Genomic DNA, 25,023 nt, shown 5'->3' on the forward strand with positions numbered 1-25,023 from the left:
CTAGTAACTGGAGAGGCTTCTTGCCCAATGCAGACAAGCTCTGACAATAAGGGTTGCACTTCTAGGCTGCAAGAGCAGAGCTGGCGTGTGACTCCAATTCCAGGTCCACGTGCCCCCCTGGATTCATTCAGTCAAAGCTCTTAGTTGCTGCAACTGTGCTGGTGGCTGTTTCTGGGGTCCCAGAGCCCCAGGCGCTGTCATGAGGTGGCTCACAGCAAGTCTCGTTGCACAGAGGGAGGAAGGCTGTGAGAAAGTTACCTCTGGGGACAGGGGGGAGGCCTGTGCTGGTGCTCTTGCCAGGTGGCCTGCTCTGCGCTCACAGTCCCTGCAGGCTCTCAAAGCTGTGCTGGCAGGCTGCACCTGTGTCAGCCAGGCCTTGGCCCAGCAGCTGCCTCCTGCACCGTGGGTTCCTGACAAAAGGCAAAATAATTGCTGCTTCCAGCTACAACCAGCTGGCTGCAGGGAGAAGTCACCGGGGAGACTTTGGCTGTATCCTCCACATCCTCCATCTCCAGCTTCTGCTCTCAAGAGTGGCAGACTTGGTTGGTCCTCTTCATATCAGTCACAGAGTTGAAAATCACAATGAAACGAAAGGAATGGAAAAGCCCTAAAACATCCTAAGGAGGTGGAGCATCCCAGGCTGGTCGTTAGTTGATGGGTCTGGGGGCCTCCTTGCACCCCAAGAAGGAAGGCTAGGCTTGCTTTGAGGAACCTTCCCTCGGAGAAGCAGTATTTCAAGAGAGTAAGCTCTTTGTGGATACTTGAAATTCTTTCTCCTAAACATATCCCTTCCACTTGCCCCCCCTTTCATTCATTCCAAGAATGTTCCCTGTTCCATTGACCAGCCTTTCTTTCCTCAGACCTGTTGGGTGCAGAGCTGTGAGCTGGTACCCTTGGAGGTTGGGTGGGATCCAGAGCTGACCGCTGCTCTCAGGGAGTTTACCGTTGTGCTCATCAGACGAGGTATAAATACAAGAAAGAATAACTGACTGGGATCCCCTGTAATCCCAACGTGGTGCTCAACAGCCACCCCCCCCAACCTCCAGCACTGGCCCAGCCTCCCTTGCTCCCCCAGCCCTCTAGGCTCTCCTCAGCATCCGAGGTACAGCTTCTCCTCTCTTCTGGGGAACCTGCCTCACTCTTTCAGCCTCAGACGAATCCCTCTGCCTTCTGAGCATCAACCTACTCATCTTCACAGATTTGGCAATTCATCTAAGTCATTGGGATAGATCCCTCTGGGTGACTTGGATTCTTCCATTTAGGCGGTGGAGTGTCAGCTTCAGGGGGCTCCTTCACTCATGAGGTGGACTGGTGAGGTTTGCTTAGAAAGAGCCATCCATGGTTACCTTGGCCACACACAACTTCGGGCCCTTCTCCAAGCACCACCCTCCTTTCTCCCTCCCCTCCGCCCGGGAAACTCCAGTTCCTTCTTCACAACCCAGGTCAGAAACCACATCCTCTTTGCAGCCTTCCTACTCCTCCAGACAGGCACAGTCACTACTGCCCGTAGCTCTTCATTTCCCTTGTGATTTGGCGTCTTAATCTTGCGGCCCCGAGGGTGTCACCTTTAGAGATAACATCCCCCTCAGTATGTCTTCTCAGGGTCAGAGCTGTTAGCGCCGTGCTGGAGTCAGGTCCCCTTGGAGATCCTCATACTGGAGTTTGTTGGGAAATAACTGGCTTTATTTTGACTTAAAAGACTGTTTCTCAGAGACGCAAGTCTTGGCTTGAGATGTGCCCTTTAGCATTGGCCTTCCTGGGCGCTGGGGATGGGAATAGTCTTCACTCGGGAAGCTGGGGCTTCTGCTCTCCCAGGAGTTGGGGAAGTGTCCTAGGCATGGGAACTGCTGTGAATGGGAATAATGAGCAGCGGTTCTCAATCTTGCCTACACTTCAATCACCTGGGGAGCGTTCCAGCACCAACGGCGGGCCCCACCCCCAGAGGCCAGGTTTAACTGCTCCGGGTGCAGCCCCGGCTCCGGCTGCTGCAGCTTCCTGGGTGATGCTGATGTGCCGCCCGGGTTGGGAGCGCTGCTCAGACGGGCTGCCCGGTGACCATCTGCAGGAAGGAGGAGACCCTTAGTTGGTAACTCCGGGGACACGCAATGCCAGGGAAGAATTGTGAGAACTGAAATGTGTTCATTAAAGCGGGGGGAAGATAGGTAGGCAAAAACAAGTAAACTCAAGTGGATGACTCTTACATGGCCTAAACTACTGGCCTAGCTGAAGACAAGAAAGAGGCAGAGTTGACGAGGGAGACAGAAGCCTTACTCAGCGGAAAGCTCAGGGCCAAAGAGGGGAGGCCCAGAGAAGCTGGACCTTCCCAGACCCAGTGAAACACCAGGTGCGAAGGGATTTACCTGTGAAGTCAGAACGGTTTGGACTCACTGTCAGTGAGGGGTCCAAGGGGCAGGTGGGAAAGACCATTACGTCTCAAAAGAACCTAAAAAAACCAAAGCCTGGAGCAGCCCCTTCCCTGGGAGGTGGAAGGGAGAATGTTCCCAGAGGCTGGGGTGCTTGGGGGGGCCTTAACCCCTGACTTGGGGAGCCCATAACCCAGGGATGGGGCCTGTACACTCACAGTGGGTGAGGCCGAGTGCCTCTCTGAGCATTTGAAATATATTCAACTCAGCAGCTGGTGGGCAAGAGTGCTCACTTTGCTCTGTGTGGATGGCGTCCCTGCGTGCACCACTCCAGGGACAATGCAGGCTGGACTCTGCAGTTGGGCAGTGCTGTGGCCTTGTCCACTGCCTGTCACTGTTGTACCCAAGTCCCCACGCCCCATAGTCTAGTTCAGGTTTCACTTGAATCGCCGAGGGGGAGGGGTTCAGAATCTGATGGGTCTGTCTGATGGGCAATCTCGCCTCACTTGGATGTAAACCCAAGAGCCTCCAGGTGTGAGACGGGGTGGCCCTAACACACCGTATTTCACCCTGTGATGACTGTACAGATAAACAGACCCCCTCTATCAGAGGCGGGACAGCCTCCACCCTGCCGGGTGAGCCAGGCAGCAATGCTGGGTGCCCTCCAGAACTCTGACAATGCAGCGGAAAAAGAAGAGCTCTCGTCCCCTTATCTTGACCAAACAAGATAGATCTTGTGGCAGCTCCTGGAGAAAGGAACAGAATGTGCGTGACAGGAACTGGCCAAGAGGCAAAGGCTTCCTTCAGCCCAGCGCCTGTCAAACTGCAGATTGCACCCTGTTAGCCGGCGTGCAACACTGTGGTTTGGATCATGACCAACACTTAAAAAATAATAGAATAGAACAAAAATATCAGAGCATTGCGTAGAGTAAGGAGTAAGGACTGTGTTATGAAAATGTTATTTGTTATACTCGTGTTTGGGCTGCAGTGTGAAATATATTTTGCAGATCTCTATTAATAAACAAAAAAACGGGGTAAAAATAATCTTTTCAATGGCCAGGTCCAGGTCACTCATTTGCCCAGTTGGGAAAATCCTGTTAGCCTCGCTGTGAAAATTCAAGGTTATTTTTCAGTGACAAGTGGGCTGGTGGCAGAGAGTAGTTGCGTGTGCCTCTTTAAGAGCCTCAGGAAGGACGCTCTGTGCTCAGCTCACACAGGGTGTCCAGGAACTCGGCTCAGAGACCCTCCAGGTGCCTTTCCCTCCCTTCTATTCCGTGACTCGCCTTGTCACTTGAATTGCTATTCCCCTTAGTCACACCTTCTTTCCAGGGCTTTCTTTTCATAAGGTATCATGTCTCAAAATTTTTCATGAGCTACAGCATCACAGAAACAAATGGGAAAAAAATACATCCATGCCATCCAAAGCTGTCGTTTCGTGTGTGTGTGTGTGTGTGTGTGTGTGTGTGTGTGTGTGTGTTAACAAGACAAAGGGTACCATGGAGGTCCTGTGAGTAGTTGATAGTGAAGTGAAAAGGAAACCTGTATGGGCTTCACCTTCAGAAAGTTCATGTTGGCTGACAGGAGTGATAGCTTTCTTGGGGTTTGAAATGAATTCAGTGTTTTATTCTAAACATCAAAAGCCTTTGCCCTTGAGCCCCTTCAACTTGGAGGCAAGCCTAACATCATCCACACTGCACGTGAAACGGGAAGATTGATTTGTTTCTAAAGCTCAGGGGAGTTATTTTCTTAAAGCAATAACATATTCTAAGGTCTTGGCGTAAGTTACAAGAAAAGTTTGCCCTGATTGTGGAACTATTCTGGCTGGGTTTTTCTGTTTTCTTGTCTTTGGCCTTCAGGAAACCCCACTTGAATTAATTCTTCCCAATTGTTATCCTAAATATGAGCGCACAATCTGAGATGTAAACAAAATCTGCCCACGGTTTCCCTTGCATGGGGGAGGGTGAAAATTCCCCCGTGGTTATTAGCTGTAAGCTCATTAGAAAAGAAACGCCACGCATGGTGTCTCTCAGAGGCAGCGCGGCCCACTGCAGCCGGGAGGACAGGCTCTGGGGCCAGAAAGTCTGGCTTCTTATCTTCCTGCTGCCACTGGCTACTGCCGCCACCCACAGTCACAGTAACAGCTGTTAGAAGTGAGGCCCCTGACAGGCCTCATCTTTAATGCCAAAACCCATCCTTCCGGGTTTGTTTTGTTCTCCCCATTTTACAGGTGAAGAAACTGACTCAGAAAGTATCAGAGAAACCTTGCGCATGTATCTTTTACTTTATTTTTTGTCTGATTTCGTCTTAACCACTTATTTTAGGGCTGACTTATTGGTAGGCAGGAAAGAGAACTCTGCATGTATTTAATTTGAAACACTTTTATTTGTTTTTTTTGTTTTTTAAATATATTTTATTGATTTTTTACAGAGTGGAAGGGAGAGAGAGAGATAGTTAGAAACATCGATGGGAGAGAAACATCGATCAGCTGCCTCCCGCACATCTCCTACTGGGGATGTGCCCGCAACCCAGGCACATGCCCCTGACCGGAATCGAACCTGGGACCTCTCAGTCCGCAGGCCGACGCTCTACCCACTGAGCCAAACCGGCCTCAGCTTATTTGTTTTAAAATATATTTTATTGAGGGAGAGAGAGAGACGTCGATAAGGAGAGAGAATCATTGATAGGCTGCCTCCTGCACGCCCCCCACTGGGGATCAAGCCTGAAACCCGGGCATATGCCCTGAGTGGGAATCGAACCGTGACTTTCTGGTTCATAGGTTGATGTTCAACCACTGAGCCATGCTGGCCAGGCTAATCACTTTATTCTAAAAAAAATTTGTTACTGATTTTTAGAGAGACAAAGGGAGAAAGAGAGATAAACATTGTTGTGAGGGTGAAACATGGATCAGTTGCCTCCTGCATGCCCCCTACTAGGGATCAAGCCCGAAACCCTGGCATGCGCTCTGACTAGGAATCGAACACTGGCACGGATGACACCCAACCACTGAGCCTCACAGGCCAGGGCTTGAGTCACTTCAGTGTTGTAAAGCCAGCGCGAAGCAAGATGTTCTTTTCTCCTGCTGGCCCTCTGCATTCTGATTCTGAAGTTTCGTTGGTGCCTTTGTGTGTGAGGCAAAAGAAGAAAGATGAAATTTAATATTTGTGTATTGCTCTCAGTGACATTTATTTTCCCCAAACTTTTAATGTGAACGTTTTCAAACACAGGATTTTAAAGAATAATATTTGAACACCTGCCTATCTACTATGAGATTCGACAGTTATTAACATTTTACCATATTTGCTTTACCTATTTGTATTTTTTTTTCTTTGTCATTTAAAAGTAAGTGGCAGATGTTGTGGTCCTTTATCCCTGAATAATTCGATGCATCCCCTAAAAATAAGGACATTATCATGACAATAATAATCTAATGTCTAGTTTATATTCAAAGTTTCTCCCATTGTCCTCAAAATATCTTTTACACATGATTTTTTTGGCATGAGGATTTAATCAAGGTTATTGCATTGCGTTTGTTAGAAGTGAGGCCCCTGACAGGCCTCATCTTTAATGTCAATGACTTTTGTTCTCACTGTCTTGAGAACAGACCCTCACCTTTGACAATGACTTTTTGAAGAGATCAGGGCCGTTTTCTGTAGAGTGTCCCACATTTTGGATTGTCTGATTGTTTCTTTTTTTCTCTATTTTCTATAAACTGGGAGCTAGGTCTAAAAGCTTATTCAAAGTTAAGCATATTTGGCAAGAAGGCCTCAGATGTACTTCATTTTTGTCTTATCAAAAGGCAACTACTGCCTGGCCAGTGTGCTCTCAGTGGTTGCAGCGTCGGCCTGTGCACCAAAGGGTTGAGGGTTCAATTCCCAGTCAAGGGTACATACCTGGGTTGCAGGTTTGATCCCAGGCCCAGTCGGGATGTGTGTGGGAGGTAACCCATCGATGTGTCTCTCTCTTTCTATCTCTCTCTCCCTCTCTTGTTTTCCTCTCCCTCTTCCTCCCTCCCTTCCACTGTCTCCAAAAATTAATGGAAAAATATCCTTGGGTGAGGATTAACAACAACAGCTAAAGCAACTACTATCCAGTTCCTCCACTCACTATTCCTAATGCTGAGTTTCACCTCTTGGTTAAGTGCTCCATTGTAAATTCTGTTTTCCTCTTCGCAGTTCGTAAGCAACTGGGGGGAAGGGAGTGCTGCTTTGACACCGTGCGGAAATCCTGCTTCCCAGCAGTCTTCTGACCTGATGGTTTTAGCATGTGTTAGTTTGCTTGGGCTGCAGTAACTGCACCACAGCCTTCAGCAACTCGGCGTTTTTGTGTTTCAGTTTTAGAGACTAGAAGCCTGAAATCAAGGTGTCTGCAGGGTTGGCTTCTTTTGGGGGAGGATTCTGTTCCAAGGCCTCTCTCCGTGGCTTGTAGATGGCTGTCTTTCTGTGTCATAATCTCCTCTAGGTGTGCCTGTGCCAAAATTTCCTCTGCATATGGGATTAGGACCTTCCTGTTAAACTTTATTCTGTCTTCACATAAAATGGCATTCTGCAGCACAGGGGTTAGGACTTCAACATATGGATTTTGGGGGACACAGTTCAACCTGTAACAACATCCATTCCTGACTCTTGCCATAATCCATTCTTTATGAGGGTCTCGGGTTGGGTTCTCAGGGACACAGATTCTGAGATGCAGATTTGTGTGCTGGTGTGTCAGGGACCATGCTTGGTGACACCTGGGAGAGACTAAGAGCAGCAGGTTGGGCTGAGAGAGAAGTCGAACTGCAATGCAGTTGTAACAAGGCCTCGGCCTCCGCTGCAGGCAGCTCTGGAAGGGGATGATCCTTCAGATGTTGCAAATTGAGGCAAAGGACTAGGTCTTTGTACCTCTTTATCAAATAAGCATTGGATGCAGGGTGCCCCAGGGAGGGGCAAAACCTTGGGCAGGGCAGCCTCTTTCCATGGAGGGCAATGCCTGGGGAGACTCAGATGTGACTTGTTTGGTACCAACAGTGCCAGCAGTTGGGGAAATGAGTGCGTGGGTCCTACAGGGAGGCTTGAGGCAGGTGTCTGGATGCCTAAGGATTACAGAGGGGTGATTTCTCCCCAAATCTACATTTATTAGCTGGCACTCTTCCAAAAAGAAAAGCTTTCTCTCATCAACTGGAAATGAATTATAGTTCTTTCTAAAAAGACAGGGTGGGTGCACCACGGTTTTTAATCCATTTGTCTTCGTGCACAGTCTTGTTGTAGTTATGCCTTGATTGTTGTAGGATCACTGGGAGGAATTGACCTCCAGGCCAATTGGCAGTGAGAATCAGCTGTGTCTGCAGTGGGAGAACTTCTGTGCTGAAGACACCCTTCTGGGGCAAGACTTGCTTCAGTGGGGCTTTGGTGCTCACTGAGTCTGCCCCCTGAGTGTGTCCCTTATGGATCTGAGGAGTTGTAATCCGGATGGTCCCCCTCTGACAACTGGGTACACTGGCTCTTGGATCTAAGGAGGTGCTAATTTAGCCTCTGCCTGAGGTTATCCAGCAGGAGCTACTAAGAGAACTGCAGATTCCCCTTTTTTTTTTTTTGGAGTTTGGAGGTGCCCTGATGAGGCCCAGCTGTGAAGCAATGCAAGCTGCTGTGGGGCCTTGGGCCTTCTCTTGGAAGTTCTGGGTCTGTCTGGCCCAGCTGCAATTTGTTAGGTAATTTTCAGGTTGCAAAGGGCCAGGGCATTCATATGCAAAAGCCTCTGCCACAGCTTGGGTGGGGCGGGGTCTCAGGGAATCAAAGGGCTGAGCAAGCAGCTATGGCGGATCCTCAGCCCTGCCCTAAGGGGTCGATAATTGCTGCAAGCACCTCTGAGGGAAAGCCGCCCTCAAGTTCAGAGTTCTTCCTGCTGCCAGACAGTCCAGTTTTTCCCCGTATGAGTCCTGGGTCCCCAGAGACTTCCCGGAACCAGAGTTCAGAGCAGTCGGGAGCTTGTGACTCCCTCCCGATTCAAAAAGACAGCCGCGTCCTCAGGTACCCGCCCCTTTCCGCGCGTGTGAGCCGTACCTCTGCACTTTACTTCCGCAGCTCCTCTGGCTCTCAATGTGCTTTTCTCTTTCCTTCTAGTTGTAGAATTTCCACTCAGCCAGCCTTCCTGTAGTTCTGGATGATGTCCGTTTTGTCTTTTCATTGTATTTTTGAAGTTGTTGTGGGAGGCAGCAATTTCCCGGTGTTTACCTATGCCGCCATCTTAATTTCTCTGTTTGTCTTCTGATGGGCGCTTGGGCTGTTTCCAAATCTCGGCTATTGTAAATAACACTGCAATGAATATAGGGGTGCATACATTCTTTCTGATTGGTGTTTCGGTTTTCTTAGGATATATTCCTAGAAGTGGGATTACTGGGTCAAATGGGAGTTCCATATTTAATTTTTTGAGGAAACTCCATGTTGTTTTCCACAGTGGCTGCACCAGTCTGCATTCCCATTAGCAGTGCATGAGGGTTCCCTTTCCTCCACATCCTTGCCAGTACTGTTGTTTGTTGATTTATTGATAATAGCCATTCTGACAGGTGTTAGGTGATAGCTCATTGTGGCTTTATTTTGCATTTCTCTGATGGTTAGAGATGTTGAGCATCTTTTAATGTCTTTTGGCCTTCTGTATGTCTTCTTTGGGGAAGTGTCTATTCAGGTCCTCTGCCTAAGTTTTAGTTGGATTGTTTGTTTTTTCTGGTGTTGATTTTTATAAGTTTTTTATAAAAAGCTCTGTTACACAGTAGAATACTATTCAGCTGTAAAAAAAAAAAAAAAAAAGAAGAAAAGAAGGAAATCTTACCTTTGTGACAGCATGGATGGGGCTGGATTGTATTATGCTAAGTGAAATAAGCCAGTCAGAGAAAGACAAGCGCTATATGATCACTGACATGTGGAATCTGATGAACCAAAAAACCCGTAATGAACAAACTAGAAACAGACTCATAGATACAGAGAACAGACTGACAGCTGCCAGAGGGGAGGGGGGGGTTAGGGGACTGGGTGAAAAAGGTGAAAGGATTAAGCAGGAAAAAAACAACAAACCAAACTCATAGACACAGACAGTAGTATGGCGATTACCAGAGGGAAAGCTGGAGGTAGCGGGGGGCGGGGAGGGGGGGCATTGGAGGGGAAAGGGGATAAATAGTGATGGAAGGAGACTTGACTTGGGGTGGTGAACACACAGTACAATATACCAGTGGTTTTCAACCTTTTTCATCTCAACTACTAAAATTCTGCGGTACACACAAAATATATTCTTTTGCTGATCTGACAAAAAATAGGCATGTTTTTGATTCATTCACACCAGAAGGCTATCATTGCATTGGCTGTTGTCATTTTTTTATTTGACAATCCAAGGGAAAAGAGGTCGGTGCCCCCTGACTAGTTAGGTATCACATGCTTTAAAATTTCTTGCAGCACACCCGTTGAAAATCACTGCACTATGCAGATGATGTATTATAGAATTGCACACCTGAAATCTGTATAATTTTATTAACCAATGTCATGCCAAATAAATTTAAAAAAAAAAAAAGACAAGGTGAATGCTTAAATCTTTTCCCTCCACCAATTTTCCAGGTAAGGAGTTGATAGCATTCAACTGTTCTCAAGGTCACCTATACTTTTGCTATTGAGGGCCTTTTCCACCATAAAAAAAGCCTAGAAATTATATTTTACAGCTGTGTTGGTATAAATGTAACCTAGGCTGGATTTATTATCATATTCATTTACTTTTCTTCTAAAGATAACATACTGTGGGCCCTCGGTGCTGTGTCTCCTGTGCCTGTGCTGTTAGCTCCAGATCAGGAGCCCAGCAGGTTGTAAACGAACAGGGTTGATCCCGTGTGTGTGTGTGTGTGTGTGTGTGTGTGTGTGTGTGTGTGTGGTGTGTGTGGTGAATGGGATGACCATCTAAAGGGAAGGGACATTTAGGTCCAGCAGAAAATTTCCATGTAGGAAAGGGAGGTGTCTAGGTGTTGCCAGATGTATTCACTTTTTCAGGAGAAACCAGAAGTAGAGATTTTAAAATTTGAAATCATCTATTTTTAATTGTTGGCTCGGTTTTTAAAAAAACCTGTGGCCAGTTGCAGCCCGAGGGCTGCCTGTCTGAGGAGCTGGAGGCCGTGAGGATCCCTAGGGAGGGCTGCTGACCATTTCCATACTCAGTACCTTGCAGAAAGCCGGGCACATGGAATGTGCTCATACATACTTGCTGAGGAACGAATGAATGAATAACGACATTTTACTAACGCAACTTATTTAGATTAGGTTGGATTTTATGCATCAAAACCAACGAAGACCAGAAAACTAGGTACCGGATTGTGCTGCAAAGAAAACAAAACTGCCTTGGGTTTTTCACAGCAACTTAGAGACGCGGCAGGAATAAAAATGTGTGGTGAAAACCCTTGAAGCCAGTTTGTGAACTAGGTCAGGCTGCCTCAGGATGCTTTACTAATCAGAGACTCAAAGGGGGTTTCGTGATAGAATGCAGAATTATTATATTTTTGACTTTTTAAAAAATTTAAGGGAGAAATATTATTGTGGTGGAAAAACACACACAATCTTGCAAAGACTGTTTTGTCATTTTTTCCTTGGGGGGAACCAGATACTCCTCACTGGGGAACATTTTCCACCTCTACCTTCTTGGTTGCTAGATGGCAGAAGTTTGGTCAGAATCCACTGAGTTCATGTTAAGGCCCAGGGAGGACCCTGTCTGGTCAGACGAGAGGGGGAGGAGGGTAAAAAGAGTCCTGAAGAGAAATGGGGATGGAGAGAAAGCAGGGCCTCCTAGAGGCTTTCTCTCAATTTTTCACTATAATTCCCAGCTCTTTTGTCTCAGACATAAAAGCAACAGCGGTGCCTTGGGCTTTTCCTTAAGATGAGCCTTCAGGGCTCGGCGCTCAGCCCCCTGAGGATCTGGTATCTCGACCCAGTCTTCATGCTTCCCTGCTGCTGGGGTGCCTGCTGACTCCACGTAAACCTCTGGGTCCTGCACTGCAGCCACCAGCTGTCTTACTTCCACAGAGAAATTGCTCATTAGAGAGGTGTGTGTGTGTGTGTGTGTGTGTGTGTGTGTGTGTGGCGGGGGTGGGGGGAGAGAATAATGACACCACCCATAATTACCCAGGTATTTCAGATGACGATGCTAGAACTTACTCTTTTTTCTCCCATTTCCCCCAAACTGACCAGTTTGGGTGCTGTTTTTAATCGTAGCCTACCTTCAGAGGGACCAACATTTTTGATACTATAATTTGCCTCTTATGATCACTAATGAGCACGTACATAGCTATTGCAGTGTAAAATATATGTGCACACACATCGTTCTCTTACACACACACACACACACACACACACACACACACACACACTTGTTGCCCAAAAGAAAAAACTGAATAGTTAATGGAAAAGGCAATTGGCATACCCATAGTGCAGTAAATTATCATCTTTGTACTCAATTATGCCTAATTCTAATTTTGATCATTGTGTTTTGATTTTGATTGTTTGAGAGAAAAGAGGTGGATGATGGAGGTTATCCTGAATCATAGACTCTGAGAAGGTTTGCTCTTCCCAAATTCACCTCAGAGAACCTGGGAGGGCTGGGCCCAGGGTAAGGAAAGAGTCATTGTTTAGACCTGGGGCATCCTTTGCCCTGAAGGCCCTGCTTCCTGGTGATCCTGCCTCAGCCTGGCAGTGGTTGCCTAGTGATGCGAATAATGAAGTTTTCAGAAATGTTTGAGATATTAGTATTTGCTAAATATCTTATGTACATTTTCATTTGTCTCACAACAACTTTTTGCGGTTTACTTGTTTCACAGATAAAAGAGACTAACAAAGAGTAAAATGGCACCCCCCAACCCCCACCGCACCGGCTAGGAAATGGCAGGTGGGCAATGGCAGGTACCTTGTGCACCCCCCACTTGTCTGTATAAGGAGCCTGCATTCTGATTTTTTGTGGGGGTTTTTTGCATTTTTAATAAATAAAATGTTAAGTGATTGGCAGCCCCAAATATATGGCTCTTGTTACATGTGTGGCCACTCTGAGTAGATGACAGAACAGTGTTAGTCTACAGCATTTTCTTTCTTTCTTTTTTTTAAAATATATTTTATTGATTTTTTACAGAGAGGAAGGGAGAGGGATAGAGAGTTAGAAACATCGATGAGAGAGAAACATCGATCAGCTGCCTCTTGCACACCCCTTCCTGGGGATGTGCCTACAACCAAGGTACATGCCCTTGACCGGAATCGAACCCGGGACCCTTCAGTCCGCAGGCCGATGCTCTATCCACTGAGCCAAACCGGTTACGGCAGCATTTTCTTTTTTTAAAAAAGTTTTTATTGATTTTAGAGAGAGAGGAAGGGAGAGGGAGAGAGAAACATTGATGTGAGAGAGAAATATCAATCACTGCCTCCCGCAAGTACCACAACTGTGGATCGAGCCTGCAACCTGGATGTGTGCCCTGACCAGGAATCGAACCGGCGACCTTTCCATGCACTGGACAATGCTCAGCCACCTGAGCCACACTGGCCCAGGAGCCTTCTTTTTTGTTTGAGTTACAAATAGTGTGGTGCCATAGCAGAGCAGTAACAAGTTATGCATAATTTTGTGTTTCTTAGGGATCTGCTATGACTTCCATTCTAATTGTCATAGAAACTGTAAGTCAACCAGGAAAAGTAGCATTTACCCAGGACTTCAGCGAAATCTAAGTAGACCTAACCGAAGGCAGAAAGGATGCTTGAGGAAGATAGACAGTGCATGTCAAATCCATGGAATGTACCCTCTCTCTCTCTCTCATTCCTTTTCCGCCGAATCTTTCTGGACGATGTGGGCAGTTGCTTAAAGATTCACGCCGTGGGAGCAGAGACCGTGTCTTCCTGCAGCACGTGTGCAGCACGGTGGAAGGCAGATTAGCAGGAGGAGGTGGGGCTTGCACCGCGGGGCTGTTGGTGATGGTCAGCTCAGTAGAATTAGGCTTTACTAGGAAAGAGAAGCCCTGTGCTTCTCAGCCTGCAGGCTCCAAGACCCTGGGAAAATGTTCTGTTTTCAAGAGAATTGTTGAAATCGTACCTAGGAGGACGTTGCCTCAGAATCTCAAACTTTTTATACCCAAACCTTTATTTTATTTTTAATATATTTTTTATTGATTTCAGAGTGGAAGGGAGAGGAAGAGAGAGAAAGAAACATCAATGATGAGAGAGAATCATTGAGTGACTGCCTCCTGCACACTCTACACTGGGGATCGAGCCTGAAACCTGGGCATGTGCCTTGACTCGGAATTGAACTGTGCCCTCTTGTTCATATGTCAACGTTCAACCACTGAAGCCACGCTGACCAGGCTACACCCAAACCTTTAAAGGGAAGATGAAAGGCCTAACTGAAATTCTCTAAAACACTACTTCATGAGATGAGTGGCCGTAAAGGGTCTTGCCCTGCCACTGGCAGCCCCTTATGAGGCCTTCTCTCAGGGAGGTGGCTGGTCAGCTGAGCACGCTGGGACCCTGGACCTGCGGCAGCAGCACCGCCTGTGAACTTGTTAGGATCAAAATTCACGGGTCCCTCCCAGTCCTTCGTTCAACTTGTTTATGAAATAATTTTAGAGATAAATCACCCCTGCAGCTCCCCATGAAACCAGAAAAGTATGAAGAAGCAAGCACCGGTGCAGTCACACCAGGAGAATGAACAGGGAAGCTTTCAAGAAGAACTTTCCTGAGAAATTAGAGGAGGGTTCTCTGCTGTGGCACTACTGAGGTTTTGACCATGATCATTCTTTGCTGTAGAATTGGCATTGGGCATTGTAGGAGGCTTAGCAGCATCCCCGGTCTTTACCCACTAGATGCTAGTAGCAGCCTTCGAGTTTTGGTCTGTGATAATTGACAATGTCAATTGTCTGAAGACTTTGCTAAATGTCCCTGGAAGGGGGAAAGAGGAAGAGTCACCCACCCCTTGGAGAGCCCAGGCTTAGAGTGGTGCAAGTAAGCGCTATTGTCTTCAGAGGAGGTTGTCGGGAGGGATATTTTACAGAGGCAGTGGGCGGCATTTGTAACGGGATAGTAATAGGTGCCAGTGCTCGCTGCTCACTAGGCATGGCTTGTGTTTTGTATACGTCTTTTAATCTTTACAACAAATCTATGCTTGTTGTAAAGCAAGTACTATTTCCCCCACTTTATGGATGAAGAAACCAAGGTTTAGAGATTAAGTCACACTGAGAAGTGATATGCCAGGGGTTCAATCCCAGGTCCTTTTTTTTTTTTTTAATATTTATATATTTTATTGATTTTTTACAGAGAGGAAGGGAGAGAGATAGAGAGTTAGAAACATCGATGAAAGAGAAACATCGATCAGCTGCCTCTTGCACACCTCCTACTGGGGATGTGCCCACAACCAAGGTACATGCCCTTGACCGGAATCGAACCTGGGACCTTTCAGTCCTCAGGCCGACGCTCTATCCACTGAGCCAAACTGGTTACGGCAGGTCCTTTTCACCATTATGCTGTATTGCCAGTCATATACCTGTATGGATATACGTATCTCTATCTATGGGTCTGTTGGCCTGTCCCTATCTGCCTTCCAAATCTGGGAAGGACTGGAGAGGGCCAGAGCCAAACTGTGACTTTCAAAACATTTGAGCTGGTACCAAAAGCAGGTACCCAAACAAGGTGTCTTCTGCCATTGCAGCCTCCCCCTTTCCTTCCTTCCCTGTGCCCAGGAGCCTTCAGCCTCTGCCTGCTCTCCCCCACCTCTCCCCTTCCCTCAGTGGAAGACAGCTCTGTGTGCTTATCGTGTCCTCTCGCAGAGCTCCGCTGCGCACCCGCCGGGCTCCTGGATATCAAAGGCTCTGCTCTTCAGGGCCTGGAGGGCAGCTCGTATCATCAAAGGGAGCTGCTGGGAAAGCAGTGCTGACTGGACCCAGACTTCACAGGAAAGAACAGCCCGATCTCTTCTGATCCCAAGCCCCTCGGGTGCCAGGAGCTCTGCAGAGGTTGGTGTCTGGGTGGCTTTGTAAGCGCAGGTAGTGGAAGTGGGGTTCTTGTGGTGCCACAAGGAAAGCATTCCAGGAGATCCACGTACGGGAGATGGTGGCGTGGTAAGATTTATTTGTGGCACCGGATGCAAAATCAAAGGAGTGCCCCTGGGTTTCCAAAGTCTCATCTCCTTCATCCCACCGTGAAAAAGTCCACTCTTGCCCTCATCAGACCCAGAAATAGGGCCAGTGTCCAGAGATTCCGTGCCATGTTAAAGCTTAGTCCTTTGGTGCCCACACAGTCTGCCAGGGGTCCAAGGCGGCTGCTAGACCTGCATGGTTGCTATGAAGAGTATCTCAAATCTTCCCGTTCTTGCACTAGCCTTGCCTACTCTGGCCAATGACCTGTTCCCGGGTGTGACTAACAGACAAGTACCTTCCCTCTGTCACCCAGACTTTACTGGGCTTGAGTCTACTCTCCCCCTGTCCAGTCCCTTCCTGTGGCCTCCTGGGGAATGTTAACCCACAGTTTCCTGGCAAAGCGGCACAAATGGCATGCCTATACTACTTGGCCTTCCCTTTGCTCCTTTCCAGTTATTTATAAGTAGGTTAAATTACAACGGTATCATTTTGGGCCTCAGCTATCTTCAGCTGAAATTAATCTCTATGCCAGCGTGGCACATCCTGGGGAGACTCCTGAAGCCCCCCACAGGGTATATACCTAGAAGTGGAGTTGGTGGGAAAAATGGTAATTCTGTATTTAACTTTTTGAGTAACCAAACTTTACCATGGTGGCTGCATGATTCTACACTCCCACTAGCAGTGCACAAGGGTTCCAGTTTCTCCATATCCTCACCAACACTTGTTATTTTCTGTTTGTTGAGTTACAGTAGCTGTCTTAGTGGCTGTGAGGTGGGCAGATACAGGCTTTTTATCAGATCCTCTTCTCCAGCCCACACTTTGTATTTGGGGGTCCTTATGCCTAGATCTTGCCTCCTCCTCATCCTCTAGGGATTAGCTTAATCCTCACTTCCTCTGCAAAGTCTTCTCTGTGCCTGCAAACTAAGTTATCACCCTTTTAATCTCTCATATCATTCGGTTTATTTCCTCCACAGCACTTGCCTTACTTTGTATTTATATAATAAGTAATTTACTTTTCAAACTCCTGTTTGAAAAGGAAGGGGCGGTGTTTGTGGGGTCCCCTTGTGAAGCTAGTTCTGAGCTCAGTGCCCCGTCCATAATAGGAGCTCAGTAAATGGTCTCATGAGGCCTTCCTTGGCTTGCCTGATGCTCATGTTTATGACAAGCTGAGGCTGACCTGAATGCAGGATGATGGTGAGCGTGTTATTATAAGTAAACTTGCTAGCTGGTGATGGCTGAATAGAAAACGGGTTTGACCTTCAGTTTGTGTTTTGAGCTGGCTGAAAGGTCATGATGCATTGAAGTTCCTTCCATTAGAATTAAGACAGCCTCTAGGGTCCCGCAGCCAGCAGGGTGTGTTCAGAGTATGTGCTCTTCCTATCTTAGATTCACTTTCTGTCTAGTTTTCTTCATCAGTAAAATGGAGATCATAATATTACCTACCTCCCTACACATGAGGTGAGTACAGCATTGAACGAGTTACTATGCATAAAGTGCTTAGAACAAACAGGGTCTGGCGCATAGAAAGCTCTCAGTCAACAGTAGCTATTAATTTTCACTCTATTCTAGAGAGACGAAGGCAATAAACAAGGGTTAAAGAGCTCCGCCAGTTGCTTCCTTTGTCTAGTTCTCAGGGATGGGTCTTGAAGGGGACTGACCATCTCTCTCTCTGGTCAGGTCCAGAAGTAAGGGAGTTTTAATTTTTGGTTCTTAGCCTTTGGCAGTCCTTAGCATTTCTCTAGGAGTGTTCTTTGGTTGTGTGGTCCAGAGGGGGTCTCTATAATCAGTCTCTGAACATTGTCCCAGTAGGGACTCAGGATACATGGGAGGTTCTGCTTTCCCCTGTGGATGCCAAAAGGGCAGTGGATTCTCCTTCTGTTGCTGGCAGCTAGAGCTTGGGTTTGTGATCCAATCATTGGCATTTAGATGCTTCTGCCTTGGAACCTTGGGTCTTGATAGATTCAGACATAGGCATAAGGCCACACAGACTCTTGGCAGCTGTGGAAGATGACAGGGTCTGTGGTATAACATAACCAGTCACCCCAAGAGTCCAGGGGTGATGATGCATGCCTATGGTGGCATCCTAGGCAAATGGTTGATTTTTGTTTTGTTTTGTGACATGTCTATTTAATTTCACAGAGAAATTACACAAAATAATAAAATCTAATAGGAATTAAGTAATTTTTAAAAATGTATTTTTTTATTTCAGAGAAGAATGGAGGCAGAGAGAGAGAGAGAGAGAGAGAGAGAGAGAGACATCAACGATGAGAGAGAATTATTGATCAGCTACTTCCTGCACACCCCTACTGGGGATCGAGCCTGCAGGTGCCCTGACTGGTAATTGAACTGTGACCTCCTGGTCAACCACCAAGGTCAAACTCCTATTTTGCCTTTACCAGGTGGTTGAGGTTGATGCTCACCCACCAAGCCACAATGGCTGGGTAGAATTCAGTAATTTTTAAATAACTGATTTATAGAGCTATAACTTATTCCATACAACCAATCTATTTCAAGTGTACAATTCATTGGTTTTTAGTATACTCACATAATTGTGCAATCATTACCAAAATCAAGTATAGAACATTTTTATTACCCTTTACTCCCCAAACCCTGTATCCATTAGCAGTCATTCCCCTCTCCCCCTGCTCTCTCCAGGCAACACAAATCTACTTTTTGCTCCTATAGATGGCAAATTGTTCCTAAACCAGGAGACTTCCCTTGGGAGAAGATTCGTATTTTAGGCTTGCATTAGTTATCTATTGCTACTGAACAAACTACCCAAAAATTAGCAGCTTAAAACAACATACATTTATTTTCTCACAGTTTTTATGGAGTAGGAGTTCAGGTGCAGCTGAACTGGGTCCTCTGCTTTTAGATGCCTCTCATGAGGCATCATGTGTTGGTCAAGGGTCTTACCTGAAGGCTCAATTAGGGAAGGATCTGCTTTCACTCTCACTTACCTTGTTGCTGGCAGGACTCAGCTCCTTGAGGATTGTTGGACCGAGGGCCTCATTTCCTTGCTGGTTGCTGAGTGGAGGCCACCCTCAGCTCCTTAGCCAACATGAGAATTTGCTAGGACTTACGATGGGGTTAGGATCTGACAAATTCTTCATAAGTTGAAAATATTGTAAGTTGAAAATGAGTGTAATACACTTAATCTACTGAACATCGTAGCTTAGCCTAGCCTACCATAATGTGCTCAGAGAACTTACATTAGCCTGAAGTTGGGCAAATATTCTGAGTTTCATCTAAAGAGTAATTGCCTGTCTCTTCTCACCAGAAGCAGGGGACACAGATAGGCATTTTGTACACTTAATGAGATACAAAACAAAAACATAAACAAAATCCAAAAACTGCCGGCAACGCTATATTGAATTGTTTATCCTTATGGTCATGGGGCTGGCTGGGAGGTGTGGCTCACTGCCACTGCCCAGCACCACGAGAGAGTATTGTTCTGTATATCACTAGTCCAAGAAAGGATCAAAATTCAAAATTTGAAGTACAGTTTCTACTGGATGCATATCGCTTTTGCACCATCATAAAGTCTAAAAATTATTAAGTAGAACCATCATCAGTCAGAGACCATCTGTACTTGCCCACTATTCTGCAATTTTGTGAACCTGGTTTCTATTGATCTAGTTCCTTTATCTGTGAGCTATTAGCACTGCTAATTACTCCTTTTTTTCAAAGTTGTGTCTGAATACTTTACTACCTCAGAGCCAGCTAGCCAGCATACATCAAAAACTAGTTTAGATGTTAATCTCCACAAAAATCATAGAAGAGAAGTTAGGAACCCTCAAATTAGCCTTAGCAAAATTGTTAATGGAACAGCCCATAAATTTTCCTATCTAACCCAGGGTTTTTCCAGTTTATCCTCATTTTGGCTATGACTAGAAGGTTGTATGTGTTCTTTCTTAAAGGTTCTGCAGAATTTTAGTATCAGACATCCAGTGCCAACTAGCTTAAACAAGAAAAGGGAATTTGTGGTCTCACATAACTAGGAGAACTACTGGGGTGGCTCCCAGGAGCAGAAGAACTATAGAGCTCCAGGGCGTGCAACCAGTGGCTCCGTGGGGCAGTTCTCTCTGAAGCTCTTGTTAACATCTCATCATCTTTGTGTCTCGCTTTCTTGGCCTCATTGCTCGCTATTGCAGTCATGCCTCCATATGTGACTTTTAGTTTTTCAGCCAGAAGAGAAAGAAGGGTTGGGTCTGGTCTTTAGTCCCAATGCCAGGAAGACGGGATACTATGCTAGGCCAGGCCTGGGCCACATGACCATATTCCTGTGGTCAGAACAAGGACCACGAAAAAAAACTGCTCAGTACAGGCTCTGGCTCAAGCCCATTGTCAGTGCCCCCTACCCCAGGCATAGACAGATCAACCTTGTAAATGATCCCTGAAATATTCAAAATCCCCGAAAAGGAGAAGACAGTGCCATAGGCTATGGTAAGGCCCTGCCTGGGAACTGTGGCTTGGGGGAATTCTGTTTTGGGTTTTCACAGAGTCTTAGAATTCATTTCATTGCACCCAAGGTCCACTGTCTTACCTATTGGTAAAATAGAGTCACACTGAATTTTTCCAGTATTGATTGTACTTGTTCCCTAACTACTTGACAGTTGAAAAAAAGTTATTGATGGGGATGTGAAGGCCAGGGATGAATGGAAAATAGCTGCCCCAAGGTGGGGGAAGTGAGGGCATATGCTGGGGGGTAGGGGAGGCCAGGGGGAGGTCAGTGGGGGGGGAGGGGAAGAAGACATATGCACTACTATTTGTAATACTTTATTTTTTTAAAATATATTTTATTGATTTTTTTACAGCGGGAAAGGAGAGGATAGAGAGTTAGAAACATTGATGAGAGAGAAACATCGATCAGCTGCCTCCTGCACTTCCCCTACTGGGGATGTGCCCGCATCCAAGGTACATGCCCTTGACCGGAATCGAACCTGGGACCCTTCAGTCTGCAGGCCGACGCTCTATCCACTGAACCAAACCGGCTAGGGACTATTTGTAATACTTTAAAGAACAAAATAAAAAATAATAAAATAAAGAAAAAAGAAAGAAAATAACTGCCCATTTCATGGGCTTATGACGAAGGTTAAACTACATTAACAAAAGAGGCCAGAGCCTCGCCAGCATTGATCAGTGGTTGAGGGTCGACTTATGAACCAGGATGTCATGGTTCGATTCCTGGTCAGGCACATGCCTGGGTTGAGGGCTCAATCCCCAGTGGGGGGCATGCAGGAGGCAGCCGATCAATGATTCTCTCTCATCATTGACCTTTCTATCTCTCTCTCCCTCTCCCTTCTTGTATAGTTATAAAGCACCTCTATTATTGGAATTTTTTTCCAACATAAAATTTTTTAAAAAGCGGCCAGAACTTTTTATTTACTACTACCCTCTGTGATTTATGGGCATATTGTTGACTTTTGTTTCTAACCTTTCAAGTAAGGAATATTTGACAAGTTTATGAAATTCCCATGTATTCAGAGACTCATTAATCTTAGTGCCAGGGTAAGGCTTGTTTTTAGACCCATGGGATCTTGGATCTTGATTTTGGATTGAGATCAAGATCAGTCAGACTTGACTTTTAGAAGAAGTAATGTTGTGCTCCCTTTAAATATGTATAGTGACACTGGAGTAATTCTACTAATTCTTTCAAGGAAGTACTACAGTGGGGTCTCTGTAGGGAACTCCTCTCGGTCTAGGACCCTTCACAGTTGCTTGGGGATGTACTCACAGCTGATCACTTGTTCTTTGGTGGTTCTTTATGGAGGCCCCTGACTGTGCTAAGTGGTAGAAGCAATTGTGTAGGATAATCTGCCTGATCCTACATACTTAGAGCTGGTTTAGGGTTTTACCCCAAGTAAGGAAACAGCTCACTTCTAAATTTAGATTGGGATCCAGTATTAAGGATGGCAGTGTAGAGAAGATAAAACCTACTTGATATCTCCCAGCAGCCAAGGGGCATGTAGAGGATGAGAACTTGGTTCTTGGTTCAGACAGACTTGGGTTTGACTCTTAGCAAAGACACCCCCTAGCTTTGTGACATTGGGAAATTAGTTCCCTTCTTTAAGCCTCTGTTTTCTCATCTGTAAAATGGGACTGATACAAACCCCAAGGGATTGTTTGATGTGTTTTAATAAGATAATCCAAGGAAGACATTTAGCACTGTATGGGCACATTACTTGAAAATCACTGTGAAAAATTGTAATAACCTTAGGAATCATGATTTTTTGGTCCCTGTGTGTCGTCTTTCCATCATGCACTTATGACCTTTCCCAAGTCTCCATACACAGAGCAAACCACCACTACCACCTGAGGGCAGGGCATGAGGTCTTCAGCAGAGACTTTAGAACCAGGGTGACATGCAGGATTTACATGCAGGATTCAATTCTCAGAGATCCAGTTCCTCAACTGCAAAGTGAGACAGTAACACAGGTTGTGAGGGTTAGAGATGATAATGAGCTTTTTAAAAATTGGTTGGCTTTTGAAAAATTCCTTATCTGGCCATCTCTGTGAGTCCAGGCCATGGTGGCGGTTTAAGTGAGGATCTCTAGAAGACAAATCTTAGCTGTCCCTGATGTCAGTGTTTTCCTACTAGCCCTGAGCCAGACTTCATTGCTTTTAGTTCTGGCCTGCATGATTTCCTTCAAACCAAGGTCGCTGGAGCCATGATAATGGGCACTGACACTTGGAAATATGCTCTTCAGATAACTCATCCTGGCATGATTGCCAATTAAGAGGCAACAGAGAGATCACCCTCAGCCCCACCGAGGGTGGATGTGTAAGACTGAACTACAAATGCACACTAATATGGTTGTGATTTTGCATCAAGACTAGCAAGAGACATTAGCAAAGGAAAGATTTGTTTGATATAGAAAAAATAATGTTCAAAGGTCAAAGTTTCTTGAGGAAGGTTCTCTTCGCTTCTGTCTGGTACCGGAAACCTACAAATCAATAAAACGTCTGCGTTTTCCCAAGTTATTCATTCGTATCGCAGATTCTTCCCCTGACACCACTGCACATGAGTCCCTGTTCAGGAGAAGAAAAGCATGGGGATGTTTAAAAGCTCTGTGCCATCTGCTGACATTGTCCCTGCTTGTGCCTTGCAGCCTACTTCTGCTTCCTCCTGACTGCTCTGGGTGTGACAGCTGGTGCCCATCGCTTGTGGAGCCACAGGTCCTACAAGGCCAAGCTGCCTCTGAGAATATTTCTGGCTGCCGCCAACTCCATGGCTTTCCAGGTAGGGATGGTGCACATTCCTCCACACACATTCTAGAGTCTAGACTCAGTGCTCTGGCCCCAAGCACGCCCTGCCTCTCCCGAGTTTTAGCTCCTTGGAGCTTTACATACTGTCAAATGTCACCTGGGGACTGTGTGGCTCAAGACATGCTGAACCACAGAGGAGGAAGGAGATACCTTTCTCCAGAGTCCAAGCCCTCCATATGCCCCGAAGTCCTCTATTTTTGTCCAGCTCTAATGAGAGCCAAGTTCCGTGTTGAGTATGCTATGTACATATTGCATTTGATCCTCCCAGTAACCCCATGCATTAGGTGCTGTGTGTTCCTGTTTTACAGATGAGGAAACTAAGGCTTAACAAAGTTAAAGAACGAATCTCAGGGAAGGTGGGGGAGGGTGGATGGGTGGGAAATAATCAACTAAAGACCTTGTATGCATATATGCAGAACCCATGGACACAGACAATAGGGTGCTGAAGGCCTGGGGTGGGGGGTGGGGGTGGGGGGCAAGGGGCAGGTTGGACGGGTCCAATGGGGGGGGGGGAGGAGACATATGTAATACTTTCAACAATAAAGAATTATTTAAAAAACCAAAAAGAATGTAGCCAAATTATATGACTAAAAAATGGAACATCTAGAGTAAGCAAATTCGGGTCTGATACAAAGCCATTACTCCTACAAAATATACTTTTGAGGCCCCCCTCTAAGTTTGTAGTGGAAAGTCCATTCAATATGGAGTCGGAAGACTCAGGATTTGAGTCTGCTGGTTGCTAGTTGTGTATCACTTACTCATCTCCAGTTTCTTCATCTGTAAAAACATGAATGTGACTTCACTCCCAGAGCTGTTACAAAACCATTGGAAATTTCAAGGAGCTATAACAATGTAAGAGAGCGTCACTTACACTGCCCTGGGATTGGGCCGTCATTCTCAGGACTGTGCCAGTCCTAGGCTGTTTCCCACCAGCGGGGCCACTTTCTGAGCTGCTGGAAGTTTGGATGGATCACGGATCTCTGTTTTCCAGTTCCTCCTCTGATCCAGGCAGGGTGAGTGGAACAACCTGTTCTCAAAGTCTCTGCCCGTATATGAGTGCAGGTGATTCCAGACCCATTGAATTTTCACCCATTGGGAAGAAATGGCAATTGCCCAAACTGCGTTAGGATCCAAGGAAGCAAGTGACCCAGAAGCCGCTCTGTGACTTCAGCCACGCACGTCGCATGTCCACCTCTGCAATGGGCCTCCCATCCCTGTAAGGCAGCCTGACCTTCAGCATTTCTCTGCATTGCTCTTGTGTCTAAGAGTCTGAATCCCTGTTTAAGGCTTCCCTCCTACAGTTGGAGCATTCGTAAAGCAAATAGGACCTAACACAATAGATCGCATAGGGAGCACAATTTGTATTCTGAACACCTACTGGTTATAATCCAAGCACCGTCGGGAATTAGAACCTTGGTTCTCGGGTAGAAGCTGTCGGGCACAAAGGAGTGGTTGGCAGCTTCTTGGTTTTATGTTTTGTTCACCTCTGGCATCGTGAACTGCGCTGCACTTTGTTTTGACTTCAGCCATCTTAGTTCAGTGTTGTGCTCTTTCATCGTAACAGTGAGTTATAATAATAATAATTTAGAAACTCATTGACTCAGGTCTTAGATGCCATTTAGGCCTTAACTCAGTAATTTTCATTTATTTTGTTTAAGCAGCTTATTATTTTTAGCCTCCAATTATACACTCATATAAAGCACCTCTGTTATTGGATTTCCCCCCCCCAACATAAATAACTTGAGGTTGAGAGCCTAAACCTCTTTCCCACTGAAACTATTTGTTTGTAACTCAGTTTTTTAGAATCTAAGTTTCCTTAATAAAACGTCCCATAATGGAACATCACACGGTGATTTTAAATTTACTTTGGGGAGAAAGTTCATTGTAAGCCCAGGTTCTGGAATAAGTTCTCGGCTCTGCCATTTGCTATATGTGGGCCTTTGTACAGGTCTCTGTTTCTTTAAATGCAGAGGGATCAGGGTAATAATACCTACCTCACAGAGTTGTTGGGAGGATGGAATAATGAACAAAAAAATGCCCAGATTATAGTAGCACTCAGAGAGTATCCTTACCCCTCTTCTTTATTAGAATTGGCACATCATCTCATTCATTTCTGTATTTTAGTGCCTATCCTATGGAAAACCCTCAATGATTGTTTGTTAAATGAATGAGTAGTTTTTAAAAATATTTTTAGAAATCATCAAATGGGAACTGTGCCTGCGTGTCTCAGGGCCACATTTGTGGTGGATTTTTTTCATTTAACAGGTATTTATTGAGCACCTACTGTGT

At 45.9% G+C, this 25,023-nt stretch overlaps 1 protein-coding gene across 1 annotated transcript in view; it reads left to right on the forward strand.

Moving 5' to 3' along the window:
* The window catches only part of SCD5 (stearoyl-CoA desaturase 5), a 145,054-nt gene that overhangs the window by 60,260 nt on the left and 59,771 nt on the right, over nucleotides 1–25,023 (forward strand). Inside the window, exon 2 of the mRNA XM_081090806.1 lies at nucleotides 22,578–22,708. Coding sequence (XP_080946932.1) covers nucleotides 22,578–22,708 — 131 coding nt within the window. The remainder of the gene's footprint in view (nucleotides 1–22,577; nucleotides 22,709–25,023) is intronic.

The sequence above is a fragment of the Myotis nattereri genome (genome assembly GCF_964212035.1).
Source record: "Myotis nattereri genome assembly, chromosome: 1".
NCBI classification, from domain to species: domain Eukaryota; kingdom Metazoa; phylum Chordata; class Mammalia; order Chiroptera; family Vespertilionidae; genus Myotis; species Myotis nattereri.